The 18,384-nt window shown below is 39.5% G+C and overlaps 1 protein-coding gene across 1 annotated transcript in view; it reads right to left on the bottom strand.

The window, feature by feature from the left end:
- Nucleotides 1-816: 816 nt before the first annotated feature.
- Nucleotides 817-18,384, bottom strand: part of selenop2 (selenoprotein P2) — an 18,845-nt gene continuing 1,277 nt past the window's right edge. Inside the window, exons 2-6 of the mRNA XM_072912826.1 lie at nt 12,532-12,702; nt 12,244-12,469; nt 4,088-4,300; nt 3,298-3,406; nt 817-1,196 (exon numbers count right to left, since the gene is read on the bottom strand). Coding sequence (XP_072768927.1) covers nt 1,101-1,196; nt 3,298-3,406; nt 4,088-4,300; nt 12,244-12,469; nt 12,532-12,702 — 815 coding nt within the window. The 3' untranslated portion in view covers nt 817-1,100. The remainder of the gene's footprint in view (nt 1,197-3,297; nt 3,407-4,087; nt 4,301-12,243; nt 12,470-12,531; nt 12,703-18,384) is intronic.

The following is an 18,384-nucleotide window of genomic DNA, read 5'->3' as shown; positions in this document are numbered from 1 at the left end:
CAATGATTCAAACATTTACCATGATTCAATGATTCAAACATTGACCATGATTCAATAATTCAAACATTGACCATGATTCAATGATTCAAACATTGACCATGAATCAATGATTCAAACATTTACCATGATTCAATGATTCAAACATTTACCATGATTCAATGATTCAAACATTTACCATGATTCAATGATTCAAACATTTACCATGATTCAATGATTCAAACATTTACCATGATTCAATGATTCAAACATTTACCATGATTCAACGATTCAAACATTTACCATGATTCAACGATTCAAACATATACCACGATTCAATGATTCAAACATTGACCATGATTCAATGATTCAAACATTTACCATGATTCAACGATTCAAACATATACCACGATTCAATGATTCAAACATTTACCACGATTCAATGATTCAAACATTTACCATGATTCAATGATTCAAACATTTACCACGATTCAATGATTCAAACATTTACCATGATTCAATGATTCAAACATTTACCATGATTCAATGATTCAAACATTGACCATGATTCAATGATTCAAACATTGACCATGATTCAATGATTCAAACATTGACCATGATTCAATGATTCAAACATTGACCATGATTCAATGATTCAAAAATTTACCATGATTCAATGATTCAAACATTTACCATGATTCAATGATTCAAACATTTACCATGATTCAATGATTCAAACATTTACCATGATTCAATGATTCAAACATTTACCATGATTCAACGATTCAAACATTTACCGTGATTCAATGACTCAAACAGGACAATCAACACAAGAGTGAAAGTGAAACCAAGCACTAGGTAGTGGAAGAAGGGACTGTGATGGTGTGTGGGAGTCAGTGCCTATTGTAGTCCCCTCACATCCGTCTGCAGGCCCCTGCATGCAGGTTTGAAACTGCAGACTTCATTACCAGGAACACCCATCTTGGAACTGATTCCCACACACACACACCAACTCTGGTAGGGACTACATGATGTCATGCAGGTGAGGATTATCAAGAGAAATCATCCAGGGTGAGGATTATGTAGAGTGATGGTGACTGACCAGACTGAGGGTGATGGTGCTGTTAGACTGGGATTAGGGGCCATGCAGTGGTGTAGTTGGCGTGGTGTTGCTGCGTGGCGTTCTTCATGATGCCGCCGCTGGCCGTGGTCACATTAGCCTGCACAAGACAAGATGCATCTTTTAGCCTCCCTGACCACCTGAGGGCACCACAGACTGTGGATGCTTTTAAAAAAGGCTTAAAAACCCTTCTTTTTAAAAAAGCCTTTTTTTAAAGATATATGCATACTACTTCTAGCTATTAGGCTGTTCTAGTTTTTTAATTTTTATTTATTTTATTATCTTTTTATTTATTTTTTTAATACACTGTAGCACTTTGAGGTTGTTTGCTCAATATAAAGTGCTTTTTACAAATAAAATCTATTATTATTATTATTATTATTACCTTTGTCCGGGCCAAGTGATTAGTGATTCTCATCATTTGGATGGGTGGCCAAATACTTTTGGCAATATAGTGTACATTTGAAGCACTGGGAGCAGGTGGGTCAAGTATCTCGACTCGAATGGCTGAAGCGGGGATCGAACCTGGAACCCTCTACCAACCAAGCCACGTCGCCCCCAAAATAAACTGTGTGTCTTTACAAGTCTCATTATCACTGGAGGACAAGGAATAGCTATACACACGTAGCTAATCGCTAAGCGACAGCTATTGAATGTAAACGGGGTGGGCCGATCAATACAAATATGGACAGTCGATCGTAATATAATCCATACAACAGTAAATAGATCAATATTTTTGTTATTACGAAAAACATTTTTTTGCTATGGTTTACAAACTTCTTTACAAATCCTCCTAATTGTTAGAAATCCCCAAATTTATATTAAACATGCTACACTGATGAGAGTATTTGGCGAACGCCGTTTTGTCCTACTAAATTCGGCGGTCCTTGAACTCACCGTAGTTTGTTTATATTTGCAACGTTCTCCGATGCTGCCACAGAAAGACGTGTTTAATGCCACTCCTCCATTTGTCCACCAAACGTTTTATACTGTGCATGAATGCACAAAGGTGAGTTTTGTTGACGTTAGTGAGTGGGGTGGCGCGCTAATCCGGCATATTTAGATGACTGCAAGCTAATCGATGCTAACAGGCATTGTTTACAAACTTTTAGACAATAAGAGCAAATGTTCCTAATTGTTAGAAGTCCCACTGTTTATATAAAACGTGCTACACTGATGAGAGTATTTGGCGAGCGCCGTTTTGTCCCTACTAATTTCCGCAGTCCTTGAACTCACTGTGGTTTGTTTACACGTGCAACTTTCTCCCACGCTGCCACAGAAAGACGTGTTTGACGCCACTCCTCCGTTTGTCCACCAAACGTTTTATACTGTGCGTGAATGCACAAAGGTTCGTTTTGTCGACGTTAGTGAGTGGGGCGGCGCGCTAATCCGGCATATTTGGATGACTGCAAGCTAATCGATGCTAACAGGCATTGTTTACAAACTTTTAGACAATAAGAGCAAATGCTCCTAATTGTTAGAAATCCCACTGTTTATATTGAACGTGCTACACTGATGAGAGTATTCGGCGATTGCCGTTTTTTCCCCCCACTAATTTCGGCGGTCCTTGAACTCACCACGGTTTGTTTACATGTACGACTTTCTCCCACGCTGCCACAGAAAGACCTGTTTTTCGCCACTCCTCCGTTTGTCCACCAAATGTTTTATACTGTGCTTGAATGCACAAAGGTGAGCTTTGTCGACGTTGGTGACTTGTGTGGAGCACTAATCCGGCATATTTGGATGACGGCAAGCTAATCGATGCTAACAGGCTATTTAGGCTAGCTGTATGTACATATTGCATCATTATACTTCGTTTGTAGGTATATTTAATTTCCTTTACTTATATTTAATTTATATTTGCATGTCACATTATCTGTATATAATATAATAACATTTTCAAAAAGTTGTTGGTTGTTTTTGTTCTGTGTTTCATTCCGTTGATGATAATATCGACAAATTACAGGCACGGTCACAACATCCTTCGAAATGTCAAGCAAAAAGTATCAGCTTATTTATCAGCAATATTGGCCCTGTATCGACCGGGTATCGGATTCATATCAACATTTGCAGTATCGACCACCTTTAAGAAAGGCTTGAAAGAATGGAAATAAAGAGAAAGGTAGACTTGTGGATTTGCTTCATACTGACATTGAGAGTACATAGATACGTCGTACTCGTGTGTATTTGTGAGTACTCACAGAGCAGTGGCATATATCTTTATGAAAGGTGGCCCTGATGGCCGCTTCCACGTAGGGGTAGTGCAGGAAGCTGTAGGGCAGCACGATGTGGAAGGTGAGCAGGCCACACCTGGGAAAGAAGTCAAAAGCACCTTTTTAAAAACACGTTTTGGGAGTTTCCTGCATGGTACCCACGATGAACTGCAAGTATTTGTCATTCGTTGTACTGCCCTTCCATACCCATACCCTTTTTTTGCATAATACTGCAAAACAAAACGCCATAATAATACCTGCATGTTGAAGCACAGTACGTCTGACTATGGTAGCCGTAATGCGCCGACAATCCATCAAGCATTATATATATATATATATATATATATATATATAATTCACATATCTCCTTTATGATAAAAAACTGATAAATAAAAAAGGACAAAAAAAAAAAAAGTGAATTTCATTGTGGATGCACTTTAGAGGGTGTCCAAAATGCCCATAAAAAGTGGTAGATGTCTCCTGCACGTTTGAAAACATGTCAAAATGCTACAGGTTTGGGCATGATAACATGAACGTGCGGTAAATCCTCATTCATCTTAGTAGATCACACGCAACATGCTATTTTATAGATTGCACAAGCTGTGGTACTAGGATCTTATTAATCATGCTTGGCATTGTTGGTGTGACTCCAGGATGCAGACACGAGCGTGCAGGTCAAATCATATTTTAACGATGAAAAGTAAGCAAAGGTCCAAAAATCTAAACCGACAAAAAGACAAATGGTATTAAAAAAAAGAACAGCAGTCTGTCGTCTTACCGGTCGTAGACGAGGAAGTCATCTTTGTCCCCGTCTAAGGCCTCCCACACGTCGCTCTGGAAGGGAGTCTGCTGGTAGACTGGAACACCAGGGGGCGCTCTTCTCTTCAGCTCCCAGTACATGGCTCTGGACAGAGGCTCCCGCTCATTGACCACCATGAAGGACACCTCCGTCAGGTTGCTGCGCTTCAGCTTCTCACGCAGGACTCCCACTCTGAAAGACCCAGACTGAGGAATGAGCACTTTGAACCAGTTTGTCCAGCTGGGACAAGCAGAAAATGTAGTCACTTAAAAATACTATTTTATTTGAACACTTTTTTGTTTTTTTGTATAAACAGTTCCCTTATTAGTTTCACTTACGTTCTGCCAGAGTCCTCCAGAGTCCTATGTTCTATGTTCCAGATTGCCTACTCTATATCTTTGGGGGTTTCGAGGTCAACACGGTTGTAACTGTACGTTTTTTTTTTAATATTTTGAGCAATGACGGTTATAAAGTAAACTGTGTTATTATTGTCAATATAGCAACATTTTCTGTTTGCTCTTTTATTGCATAATTATTGTAAAATGTGCTTAACAAATTTGCTGTGGATGCCCCTAATACAGTATATACAGTGGTGGTCAAAAGTTTACATACACTTGTAAAGAACATCATGTCATGGATGTCTTGAGTTTCCAATCATTTCTACAACTCTTATTTTTTTGTGATGTAGTGATTGGAGCACATACTTGTTGGTCACAAAAAACATTCATGAAGTTTGCTTCTTTTATGAATTTATTATGGCTCTACTGAAAATGTGAGGGTCAAAAGTATACATACAGCAATGTTAATATTTGCTTACATGTCCCTTGGCAAGTTTACCTGCAATAAGGCGCTTTTGGTAGCCATCCACAAGCTTCTGCTTGACCACTTGACCACTAAATTGCTGCACTTCAGCTAAATGTGTTGGACTTGTTTCTTCAGCATTGTCCACACCTTTAAGTCAGGACTTTGGGAAGGCCATTCTAAAACCTTCATTCTAGCCTGATTTAGCCATTCCTTTACCACTTTTGAGGTGTGTTTGGGGTCATTGTCCTGTTGGAACACCCAACTGCGCCCAAGACCCAACCTCTGGGCTGATGATTTTAGCTTGTCCTGAAGAATTTGGAGCTAATCTTCCTTTTTCATTGTCCCATTTAAAGCAGCGGGTTCCATTGGCAGCAAAACAGGCCCAGAGCATAATACTACCACCACCATGCTTGACGGTAGGAATTGGTGTTCCTGGGATTAAAGGCCTCACCTTTTCTCCTCCAAACATATTGCTGGGTATTGTGGCCAAACAGCTCCATTTTTGTCTCATCTGACCACAGAACTTTCCTCCTGAAGGTCTTATCTTTGTCCATGTGATGTCAGATGAAACAAAAATCAATGTTCAATCAATCAATCAATGTTTATTTATATAGCCCTAAATCACAAGAGTCTCAAAGGGCTGCACAAGCCACAACGACATCCTCGGTACAAAGCCCACATAAGGGCAAGGAAAAACTCACCCCAGTGGGACTTCGATGTGAATGACTATGAGAAACCTTGGAGAGGACCGCATATGTGGGTAACCCCCCCCCCCCCTCTAGGGGAGACCGAAAGCAATGGATGTCGAGTGGGTCTGACATAATATTGTGAGAGTCCAGTCCATAGTGGATCCAACATAATAGTAAGAGTCCAGTCCATAGTGGGGCCAGCAGGACACCATCCCGAGCGGAGACGGGTCAGCAGCGCAGAGATGTTCCCAGCCGATGCACAGGCGAGCGGTCCACCCCGGGTCCCGACTCTGGACAGCCAGCACTTCATCCATGGCCACCGGACCTGTGCCCCCCCCCCCTCAAGGAAAAGGGGAGCAGAGGAGAAAAGAAAAGAAACGGCAGATCAACTGGTCTAACAGGGGGGCTATTTAAAGGCTAGAGTATACAAATGAGTTTTAAGATGGGACTTAAATGCTTCTACTGAGGTAGCATCTCTAATTGTTACCGGGAGGGCATTCCATAGTACTGGAGCCCGAATAGAAAACGCTCTATAGCCCGCAGACTTTTTTTGGGCTCTGGGAATCACTAATAAGCTGGAGTTCTTTGAACGCAGATTTCTTGCCGGGACATATGGTACAATGCAATCAACAAGATAGGACGGAGCTAGACCGTGTAGTATTTTATACGTAAGTAGTAAAACCTTAAAGTCACATCTTAAGTGCACAGGAAGCCAGTGCAGGTGAGCCAGTATAGGCGTAATATGATCAAACTTTCTTGTTCTTGTCAAAAGTCTAGCAGACGCATTTTGTACCAACTGTAATCTTTTAATGCTAGACATAGGGAGACCCGAAAATAATACGTTACAGTAGTCGAGACGAGACGTAACGAACGCATGAATAATGATCTCAGCGTCGCTAGTGGATAAAATAGAACGAATTTTAGCGATATTACGGAGATGAAAGAAGGCCGTTTTAGTAACACTCTTAATGTGCGACTCAAAGGAGAGAGTTGGGTCGAAAATAATACCCAGATTCTTTGCTGATTCGCCTTGTGTAATTGTTTGGTTGTCAAATGTTAAGGTGGTATTTTTAAATAAATGTCGGTGTTTAGCAGGACCGATAATCAGCATTTCCGTTTTCTTGGCATTGAGTTGCAAGAAGTTAGCGGACATCCATTGTTTAATTTCATTAAGGCACGCCTCCAGCTGACTACAATCCGGCGTGTTGGTCAGCTTTAGGGGCATGTAGAGTTGGGTGTCATCAGCATAACAATGAAAGCTAACACCGTATTTGCGTATGATGTCGCCTAGCGGCAGCATGTAAATACTAAAGAGTGCAGGGCCAAGAACCGAACCCTGAGGAACTCCGCACGTTACCTTAACATAGTCCGAGGTCACATTATTATGGGAGACGCATTGCATCCTGTCAGTAAGATAAGAGTTAAACCACGACAAAGCTAAGTCTGACATACCAATACGTGTTTTGATACGCTCTAATAAAATATTATGATCGACGGTATCGAAAGCAGAGCTAAGATCAAGAAGCAGCAACATAGATGACGCATCAGAATCCATCGTTAGCAGCAGAGGTGGGACCAAGTCATTGTTTTGCAAGTCACAAGTAAGTCTCAAGTCTTTGCCCTCAAGTCCGAGTCAAGTCCCGAGTCAAGACAGGCAAGCCCCGAGTCAAGTCCAAAGTCAAGACTGGAAAGTCTCAAGTCAAGTCCTAAGTCCTGCATTTTGAGTTTCGAGTCCTTTCAAGTCCTTTTAACCACAGACTAATATATTAACACATATTGTGTATGCTTTTCAAACGCTGTATTTATTTATTAAAACAAGTGCATTTTAAATTGCAGGAAAGAAAATTGTGCTGACATTGCACTTTATAATAGCACTATTAACCAGTCATTTTAAACATTAACTCATTCCTTTACAGAACAAACACATTGAAAAATAAAGTGCAAATGTACTTATTTGTACAAAAGTGTTAACATTGAAAAAACATGACATATATGTGAACATAACAAAAAAGTTGTACTTTTTATATGTCAGGGCCCTATGCTGCATTGCATTTGCAAAAGACCAAATTAGCCAAGAGTCTGTCAGTCATTTGTGCACAATGGGGGCGTAGTATGATGCCACCATGGCTGAAAACTCGCTCCACTGGAGCACTGGAGGCAGGCACTGCCAAGACTCTCATGGCCACTCGGAACAGTGAAGGAAGAGTCTTCATGTTCAATGCCCAGAACAAAAGGGGGGAGAGAGTTGTTTTGGGTTGGTGCACTACTTGTAAGTGTATCTTGTGTTTTTATGTTGATTTAATTAAAAAAAAAAAAAAAAAAAAATTATTTCTTGTGCGGCCCGATACCAATCGATCCACGGACCAGTACCGGGCCGCGGCCCGGTGGTTGGGGACCACTGAGGTAAACAACCAACAGTATGTCAGAAAGCTAGCTAAAACGGTACACATATTCATAATATAGTATACATTTTAACTGACCTTTATTTTACTATTTTTGTCTTTTTTTAGGTGGCTAAAATACGCGGTGCTGCTGACCGCCGTCTAACGTTACGTGTGATATATGGACTAACGTAACCCTGCTTAAAAAAAATCACTGAACAAAAAGTATGAATAAGGTAGTGAACTGCAACAGATTCCCGTGTTTGCAATAACGTTATAACGTTAGCAGTGAGTTTACAGCCTCACTGATTTAACTACACAGCAAATACAAGTCACGTTACTTAGCCAATAAACGTTATCTTACATTCAAAACTTACCGTTCTTTGTGCAACTTCAAATGCCGGACGAAGTTGGAAGTTGTTGCCTCTCCATCAGTAATTTTCGAACCGCATGTGTTGCATACTGCAAACCGTTTTGTGTTGACCACCTCGTAATTTTTATACCCAAACAAAATTATTTTAGGTATCATTTTTTGTTCACTGGCGTGTGGTTTGGACATGTCTTCTTCGTTGGTTGTCCTGCAATTTGATTGGATGAATGCTGTGTGATGAAAACAAAGTAGATCTAATTTGATTGGCTGTTGTACTGAGACCACACCAGCTGACACACGCAACGCTGATAGACAAGTACACAATGAAAAATACGGAGCGCTCCCGAATAACTTTTTCATCTTTGGGTTTTGGGGAAAGTAGCAAGTCATGTCAAGTCATGTCAATTCAAAAGGCTCAAGTCCAAGTGAAGTCACAAGTCATTGATGTTAAAGTCTAAGTCGAGTTGCAAGTCTTTTTACATTTTGTCAAGTCGAGTCTAAAGTCATCAAATTCATGACTCGAGTCTGACTCGAGTCCAAGTCATGTGACTCGAGTCCACACCTCTGGTTAGCAGTAGATCATTAGTCATTTTTGCGAGGGCTGTCTCCGTAGAGTGATTTGCCCTGAAACCGGATTGAAAAGGTTCACAGAGATTGTTAGACACTAAGTGTTCATTTAGCTGCTGTGCGACAATTTTTTCGAGGATTTTCGAAATAAAGGGAAGGTGGGACACCGGTCGGTAGTTTACCATGAGGTCAGGATCAAGGTTAGGTCTTTTGAGCAGAGGATGAATAACCGCTTTCTTGGATGCTAGGGGAACAGTGCCAGAGGAAAGTGATAAGTTTATAATATTTAGCACTGATGGACCTAATAATACAAAAAGCTCCTTGATAAGTTTCCCAGGAAGTGGGTCAAGTAAACATGTTGTTTGTTTTATCCCACTTACACGCCGTAATAGTTCTTCTAATGTTATTTCATCAAAAAGAGAGAGACTATTTTGTATTGCAGTATCCGTCGTAGATACAGTTGTATCTGTGTTAATAGAACCCAGTTGTAGCTGGGATGCGTTGTCTTTAATCTCCTTTCTAATGAGTTCAATTTTCTTATTAAAGAAATTCATAAAGTCATCTGCCGAGTGGGTGGAGCTATTGGGAGGAGTCCCTTGTTGGGTTAGCGATGCTACTGTACTAAACAAAAATTTAGGGTCGTTTTTGTTGAGGCGGATGAGATTTGAGTAATATTTAGCTTTAGCTAAGGAAAGCATGCGTTTATACGATATTAAACTATCACTCCATGCTTGATGGAAAACCTCAAGCTTGGTCGCGCGCCATTTGCGTTCCAACTTTCTACATGATAATTTATGAGCTCTGGTTTCTTCTGTAAACCATGGGGTGCGCCTTTTAGGGGCCCTTTTTTGTTTTAGCGGTGCTATACTATCAATGGTTTTGCGCAGGGCATTGTCAAAGTTGTTAGTTAGGTTATCAATAGAGCCGACATAATTTGGGAATGGTGCCATTACCGAAGGCAGTAGGTCAGCAAGAGTCATCGTTGTGGCAGCATTAATGTTGCGGCTGCTATAGCAGTTATTATTATTATTAGTTTGTTGACAATGAGTCAGAACTTCGAATTTTATAAGGTAATGATCGGACATTACTTTAGTATACGGGAGTACCATAACTTTGGAGGTGGTGACACCCCTGACCAGCACTAGATCTATCGTATTACCGTTGCGATGCGTAGGTTCATTTATTATTTGTGTAAGACCACAGCTATCAATTATAGTCTGGAGCGCCACGCACTGAGGGTTCGATGGGGTATTCATATGGATATTAAAGTCCCCCATTATGATTATATTGTCTGCGTGCGTCACTAGATCAGCAACGAACTCTGAGAATTCATTGATAAAGTCCGCGTAGGGCCCTGGGGGGCGGTAGATAACAGCCATATCGAGAGGCAGCGGTGCGACAGACCTCATAGTAAGCACCTCAAACGATTTGTATTTATTATTTAGGTTAGGGGTAAGGTTAAAGTTTTCATTGTATATTAGTGCGACACCCCCACCCCTTTTAAGGGGACGGGCAATATGCGCATTCGTATAGTTAGGAGGAGATGCCTCATTTAGCGCAAAAAAAAATGGAGCTGTTTGGCCACAATACCCAGCAATATGTTTGAAAAGGTGAGGCCTTTAGTCCCAGGAACACCACACCTACCGTCAAGCATGGTGGCCCCAAAAATCCCGGCTTTTTGACACTTAGAAAAAATCCCGACTTTTTGACACTTAGAAAAAATCCTGACTTTTTGACACTTAAAAAAAGTACCGACTTTTGAATAGAAAAAAAATCCAGATTTTTGACATTTAGAAAAAATCCCGATTTTTTAACACTTAGAAAAAATCCCGACTTTTTGACCAAAAAAATCCCGACTTTTTGACACTTAGAAAAAATCCCGACTTTTTGACACTTAGAAAAAATCCCGACTTTTTGACACTTGGAAAAAAATCCTGACTTTTTGACACTTAGAAAAAAATCCCGATTTTTGACATTTTGAAAAAAATCGCGATTTTTTAACACCTAGAAAAAATCCAGACTTTTTGACACTTAGAAAAAATCCAGACTTTTTGACACTTAGAAAAAATCCAGACATTTTAACACTTAGAAAAAATCCAGACTTTTTGACCAAAAAAAAATCCAGACTTTTTGACACTTAGAAAAAATCCAGACTTTTTGACACATAGAAAAAATCCCAACTTTTTGACACTTAGAAAAAGTATCGACTTTTGAACACTTAGAAAAAAAAATCCAGATTTTTTAACAGTTAGAAAAATGTCCGACTTTTGGACACTTGGAAAAAAATCCCGATTTTTTTGACCAAAAAACTCCCGACTTTTTGACACTTAGAAAAAATCCCGACTTTTTGACACTTAGAAAAAATCCCGACTTTTTGACACTTAGAAAAAAATCCCGACTTTTCGACACTTAGAAAAAATCCAGACTTTTTGACCAAAAAAAATCCCGACTTTTTGACACTTAGAAAAAAATCTCGATTTTTTGACACTTAGAAAAAAATCCCGATTTTTTGACACTTAGAAAAAATCCCGACTATTTGACACTGAAAAAAAGTACCGACTTTTGAACACTTAGAAAAAAATCCAGATTTTTGACATTTAGAAAAAATCCAGATTTTTGACATTTAGAAAAAAATTCAGATTTTTTAACACTTAGAAAAAATCCAGACTTTTTGACACTTGGAAAAATTTCCGACTTTTGGACACTTGGAAAAAATCCAGACTTTTGGACAGAAAAATTCCAACTTTTTGACCCAAAAAAATCCCAACTTTTACTGCCAATGGAACTGCTGCTTTAAATGGGACAATGAAAAAGGAGGATTACCTCCAAAATCTTCAGGACAAGCTAAAATCATCAGCCCGTAGGTTGGGTCTTGGGCGCAGTTGGGTGATCCAACAGGACAATGACCCTAAACACACCTCAAAAGTGGTAAAGGAATGCTGAAGAAACAAGTCCATGTCAGAGAACCAACAAATTTAGCTGAACTGCCCCAATGGTCAAAAATTCAAGCAGAAGCTTGTGGATGGCTACCAAAAGCGCCTTATTGCAGGTAAACTTGTCAAGGGGCATGTAAGCAAATATTAACATTGCTGTATGTATACTTTTGACCCTCACATTTTCAGTAGACCCATAATAAATTCATAAAAGAAGCAAACTTCATGAATGTTTTTTGTGACCAACAAGTAGAAATGATTAGAAACTCAAGACAGCCAAGACAATAAACCTTTGACCACGACTGTATATCGTATTCTACGGATGAAATATCGGACTTCAAGAGGTTTAGGTACCAAAATTCTACATTGGAGGTGAACTCTGGTTCCTTACTTGGACGCCTGTGTGAGACAGAACTGTCAGCTGGCCTTCAGCAGAGCCACCACCACCACCCGTCCCAGCAGCCCCCGCATGGGCACCTCTCCGCTAATGTTCCAGTGTGGGGCGGGCTTGCATATCCTGGAGCCTGCGTTCTCCCCCTCCACCACTAGACTGGAATGGGAGGCCCACAGTAGACCTGGCAGGGCGGCCCAAAGCAAGTGGGCGAACATTGTCCTCCCTGCAGACATGTCATTCAAACACTGGGTACAGTACTCGCTTGGTAGAACTGCAAAACCTCACCTCCGTCGTTCCCGTGCTGTCCTTTGACCCCGACGGACGCGCAGATCTGGGCTCTTTTAAAAGGCTTTGGGGTGCGTGGCTCTTCCCCCAAAATAAACAAAGAGGCGGAGTGTGACACAGTCCACAAAAGGGCCCAAAACGTGTGTTGTAGTCCAAGGTCCACGTGGCATACTAACAAAAGACAAATATTCATTGGTTGTGTTTTGGGTTCCGTGGAATTTTTTAGGCTTGCATCAAATCTGTCTCAGGATCTTTTGATTGGTTCGGGAACTGACTTTGTGTCAGTTGAAATACTGGTCTCGATTAAAGCCCCACTTGAGAGCGGCGCCAGTGGACTATATGGGAGATGTTTTACTACATTTCCCATGATGTCCGCCGTAATATTGTCACAATTAGGTCTCTAATTCTTCTTCTTCTTTTCGTGTCTTTGAAGCATGTGGTTATGTGACAGTTTCCCATTTCTTTACACAGTCTTTTGCATTGTCGTTGAACTCTGCGAGATCTTTTAAGCTGCACTGGTTGGGTAGCAGAGGACAGACAAGGCAGTGCTGCATCGTATGGTCCTCTTCTCGGCAATCGCAGGTTTTATAGCCCCATCTGGCCATAGCAGCTTTTGATCGGCTCGTTCCTGTTCTCAGGCGGTTTAGTTTCTGCCACTGGACCCATGGTGTTTCCGACCCGGGGGGCAGGTCTTCAGAAGGGGGGATTCCCATGTCAACAGGAGGGGGGTCTTTCTCTAGTCTTTGTGTCCATAGCTGGAGTCTGGTTTCTTCCCAAAATGCTGTTAGGGGCTGGACATTGCTCAGGAAGCTTCTCCTTGACTTCAGACGTTGGGCTGAGAGTTCACGTTCATGGAGGAGGTGGCGTTCGTCACTGGTAGCTTTTGTGAACTCTACTCGGCTGGCAACCTCCCGTCTCATGTCTGCAGGGGCAATGCCAGCGAGGAGATGTAGATTGTTCAGGTTGGTAGGCTTCAAGCAACCAGTGATCAAGCGGCAGGCGTTGTTCAGCGCTGGGTCTAGTTCTTTGGCATGGGTTGATCTCTCCCAGACAGGACATGTATACTCCGCCGAGGAATAGCACTGGGCCAAATCAGCACATCTTAGTGTGTGTGCTGTGGCTCCCCATTTGGAATTTGTCAGTTTCCGTAAGATGTTGTTTGGGGAGCTGACTTTCAGTTTGGTGTCTTTGATGTGTTCCTTCAAGGAGAGGGTGCGGCCCAGGGTTACGCCAAGGTAGACAGGGTTGGTACAGTTCTCAAGTGGTGTTCCAGACCATTTGACGTTAAGAGGTCGGTTTGCATCCCGGTTCCTGAGATGGAATGAGCAGACTTGGGTCTTCGCAGGGTTTGCGTGTAGATGGTTTCGCCCGTAGTAGAGGAGTAGCTCATCTAGGGCTGAGGTGAGGTTTACTTCAACCACTTCAAACGTACTCTCTTGAGATGTTACACAAGATGGTCAGCGTAGATGAATCGTTCAGTGTTCTGGTTCATTGGCTGGCCGTTGGTATAGATGTTGTACAGTATTGGAGCCAGCACATCAGCATAGCCAGGTCTCTAATGGCTATGTTGATGTTAAATAGAAGACACTATCAAGAAATGATCTGGGATTGTGCTACAAATATGACGATGCTAGCAAGAATGTATCGGGGCGGATGCAGGTCCGAAGCAAAGAAAGACCAGGGGAGAGGTTTTTCGAAGGAAGTAGTGTGGAACTGCAAACTATCAAGCTGGTGGCTATTTATTGCTACCATGCACATTTCCGAGCGCTAACAATTAGCATTAGCATTTTGATTGGAGCATCGAAAGTCACTTACTAGTTTAGCAGGAACAGAGCCAAGGCAGCATCAGTCTGAAATCCCTCCTCATCTTTGAGGTCTAGCAACCTCTAAAAAGGAGAATATACACTTTGCGCCCCCCACCACTATAGATAGTAGAGGTTTGTCAATAAAATTGTTATAAGTACACCTCTGCAGAACATCGTATCCTCATTAACCACAAATTGGTGGATGACACGACTCCAACCTGGTCTGACGACAGCATTTAGAGAAAGATTGATGAAGAGTTCTGTTCGTCACTGGTTAAGTCTATGCCTCGGAGACGGCAAGTTGTTGAAAAAGCCGCAGGTGGTGCAACAAAAGTACGAGTGGTGTGTTTGTTTTTAATGATTCCTGAACAGTTGTTTCCCCTCGGCCATCAGGCACATGAACAATAACAAGATCTGATAGCTCAGTTACAGCTCTTTTTATTACCAAATCTGTGTTATATGTGTTTTATGTTGCACGATTGCAACAAGACAAATTCCTAGTTTGTGAACCCGTTCTCAAACAATGGCAATAAAACGATTCTGATTCTGATTCTGATTCATAATCCTTTCACTCTGCTTGGTCTAAAAATGAAATGGTTACTGAGCACCACAGTTTATCTTTCTGATTTATCTGGCTTACACACCAAAAAACTGGTATTGGCCTTATGGGGACTGCTAGAATAATTGTTTCTAAATTATCACAAAAGCTTTGTATTACATTGAGTTCCTGGCAGGGAGACGGGAGCTGTCTTTGGGGCCTACAAGGAGGAAGGCTCGTAGAACTCCACTGTGACTTCAAAGCGGACAGATGGCAGGATCTGCCCAATTTCCAGACAAACTCTTTGTGAAGTATTTTACAAACTCTTTTTGAACTATTTTATGGGACTCTTATTTAACTATTTTACGACCTCTTCTTTTGAACTGTTCGGTAACCAAAGGCAATGCTGTTTACGACCCACTTCCCTCTGGAAGCAGCTGTGGTCAGGTGGGGGGAGAAAGTCAAATAAAGAAGGAGTGCAATCTTTTGGCAGAGTGTGGTGCAAGATTGTACAGAGAGTACAGTGGCCACGTCTCTCCTCAAAATTGAGTCCAAATTTAAATCTGTCTCTGTTTGATTATTTGCTTCTTGTCTTGTTTAATGGATGTCATCAGTGTTTGAACCTGACAGGGACCAATGGAAGGTTTCTTTTTGTTTTATGTAAATCCACTTTGCCACGGATTATTTATTTCAGTGTTTCTTAAAGCCAGGAAGTTTTGAGTCATGTCTGTCATCAACTTTTTCCCCTCAACACAATTAAACAACTGACTGAACATCTTCAAAGTTTGCAATTCCATCATTTTTTCTCAGAGGTTGTTGAAGGAACAATAACTACAATAGTTGTGCAAACACAAAAATGACAGAGCAACAATCAACACAAAGAGCAACTTCCTATAAGCAAGCAAACGTGTCTTTGACCATCACAAGGTGATTGATTATCTTAATTGTTTTTATTTGATCAATCACCATTTTAAATGCATACAAAAGCTTCGTACAGGTATGAAGCATTGCTGCAATTGTGTAAGTCCGTTTTGAGGCTCCATGTGACTTGTAAGCTCCCACAATGTGATCTTTGGAACGAGACATGAGGCCAAAATCAATAGTAAATCAGTACTGGAAGATGAACGTAAACACAAAAGGTTGTTGTGTTAATAGAATGGTGCATGTATAGACCATGATCAAAACAATTCCAGTATTTTAGTCAGCATGAAGAATGTCGAGAGTTAATTTTTTGTGAAAAGAAAACTAGTCAAGATTAAAATATGTTGCAAGAGCGCAAACATTTTGCAATAAATTCACTCTGCAACATTGCCTCTACTAACAATTGATGTATTTGAGATGAATTTATGTTTTTCAATGTGTAAATGTCATGGAAGCCAATAAACAATAAACACTTAGTTATTTTTTTTACATGTGAATAATATAAATACAGTCTATTATACAGCATTATTCACATGTGAATAATATAAATACAGTCTATTATACAGCATTATTCACATGTGAATAATATAAATACAGTCTATTATACAGCATTATTCACATGTGAATAATACAAATACAGTCTATTATACAGCATTATTCACATGTGAATAACATAAATACAGTCTATTATACAGCATTATTACATATGAATAATATAAACACAGTCCATTATACAGCATTATTCACATGTGAATAATATAAATACAGTCTATTATACATCATTATTTACATGTGAATAATATAGTCTATTATACAGCATTATTCACATGTGAATAATATAAATACAGTCTAGTATACTGCATTATTCACATGTGAATAACATAAATACAGTCTATTAAACTGCATTATTCACATGTGAATAATATAAATTATTATACAGTTATTTTTCACATGTGAATAATATACAGTCTATTATACAGCATTATTCACATGTGAATAATATAAACACAGTCTATTATACATCATTATTCACATGTGAATAATTTAAATAGTTATTATACAGCATTATTCACATGTGAATAATATAAATAGTTATTATACAGCATTATTCACATGTGAATAATATAAATACAGTCTATTATACAGCATTATTCACATGTGAATAATATAAATAGTCTATTATACAGAATTATTCACATGTGAATAATATAAATACAGTCTATTATAAAGCATTATTCACATGTGAATAACATAAATACAGTCTATTATACAGCATTATTCACATGTGAATAATATAAATACAGTCTATTATACAGCATTATTCACATGTGAATAATATAAATACAGTCTATTATACAGAATTATTCACATGTGAATAATATAAATACAGTCTATTATAAAGCATTATTCACATGTGAATAACATAAATACAGTCTATTATACAGCATTATTCACATATGAATAATATAAACACAGTCTATTATACAGCATTATTCACATGTGAATAATATAAATACAGTCTATTATACAGCATTATTCACATGTGAATAACATAAATACAGTCTATTATACATCATTATTCACATGTGAATAATATAAATACAGTCTATTATATAGAATTATTCACATGTGAATAATATAAATACAGTCTATTATAAAGCATTATTCACATGTGAATAACATAAATACAGTCTATTATACAGCATTATTCACATATGAATAATATAAACACAGTCTATTATACAGCATTATTCACATGTGAATAATATAAACACAGTCTATTATACAGCATTATTCACATGTGAATATAAATACAGTCTGTTATACAGTATTATTCACATGTGAATAACATAAATACAGTCTATTATACAGCATTATTCACATATGAATAATATAAACACAGTCCATTATACAGCATTATTCACATGTGAATAATATAAATACAGTCTATTATACAGCATTATTCACATGTGAATAATATAAATACAGTCTATTATACAGCATTATTCACATGTGAATAACATAAACACAGTCTATCATACTGTACATTCAAGTCCAGTAAAAAAGGAACATATGCATTATACAGTCTGATTGCTGTCGGAATGAAGGACTTCCTGTGTCGTTCCGTGTTGCATTTCTCAGGGCAAACACTCTAACCACTAGGCCACTGAGTAGATTTTTGTATTCTTATTTGTAAAAAATGGCTATGTAATGTACCAACAAGCATGATGTGCTGCATGGATCATGATCAATATCATAGTGACTCAACTGATGGACTGTTGTCTGTTTGGTCCGGCTGGCCAGTTTTTTTTCCGGTTTATTTTGGGTAAACACATCATTTATGTCGGCATAGCTCCGCTCCAAGATCCACATTTCCACTCTCTCGGCTTCCGTCTGCTCCAACGTTTCAGTCTCTCCTCGTGCTCGCTTCGACACGCAAACAGTTCATCCTCCTCATGTTCATCTTCAAAAATATAAGGTTATGAATCCTCATTTGGCCAAAAATATTCGTCTTTGTTGTTCATGACCAAGTCTGCCATGATCGCGACGCACTTGCGTTTGATTCCGGAAATCGGAACAGACATTTGT

This window comes from Nerophis lumbriciformis, linkage group LG03 (genome assembly GCF_033978685.3).
Source record: "Nerophis lumbriciformis linkage group LG03, RoL_Nlum_v2.1, whole genome shotgun sequence".
Lineage (NCBI taxonomy): Eukaryota > Metazoa > Chordata > Actinopteri > Syngnathiformes > Syngnathidae > Nerophis > Nerophis lumbriciformis.
The sequence above is the reverse complement of the archived record's forward strand: the minus strand, read 5'-3'. Positions and strand labels throughout refer to the sequence as shown.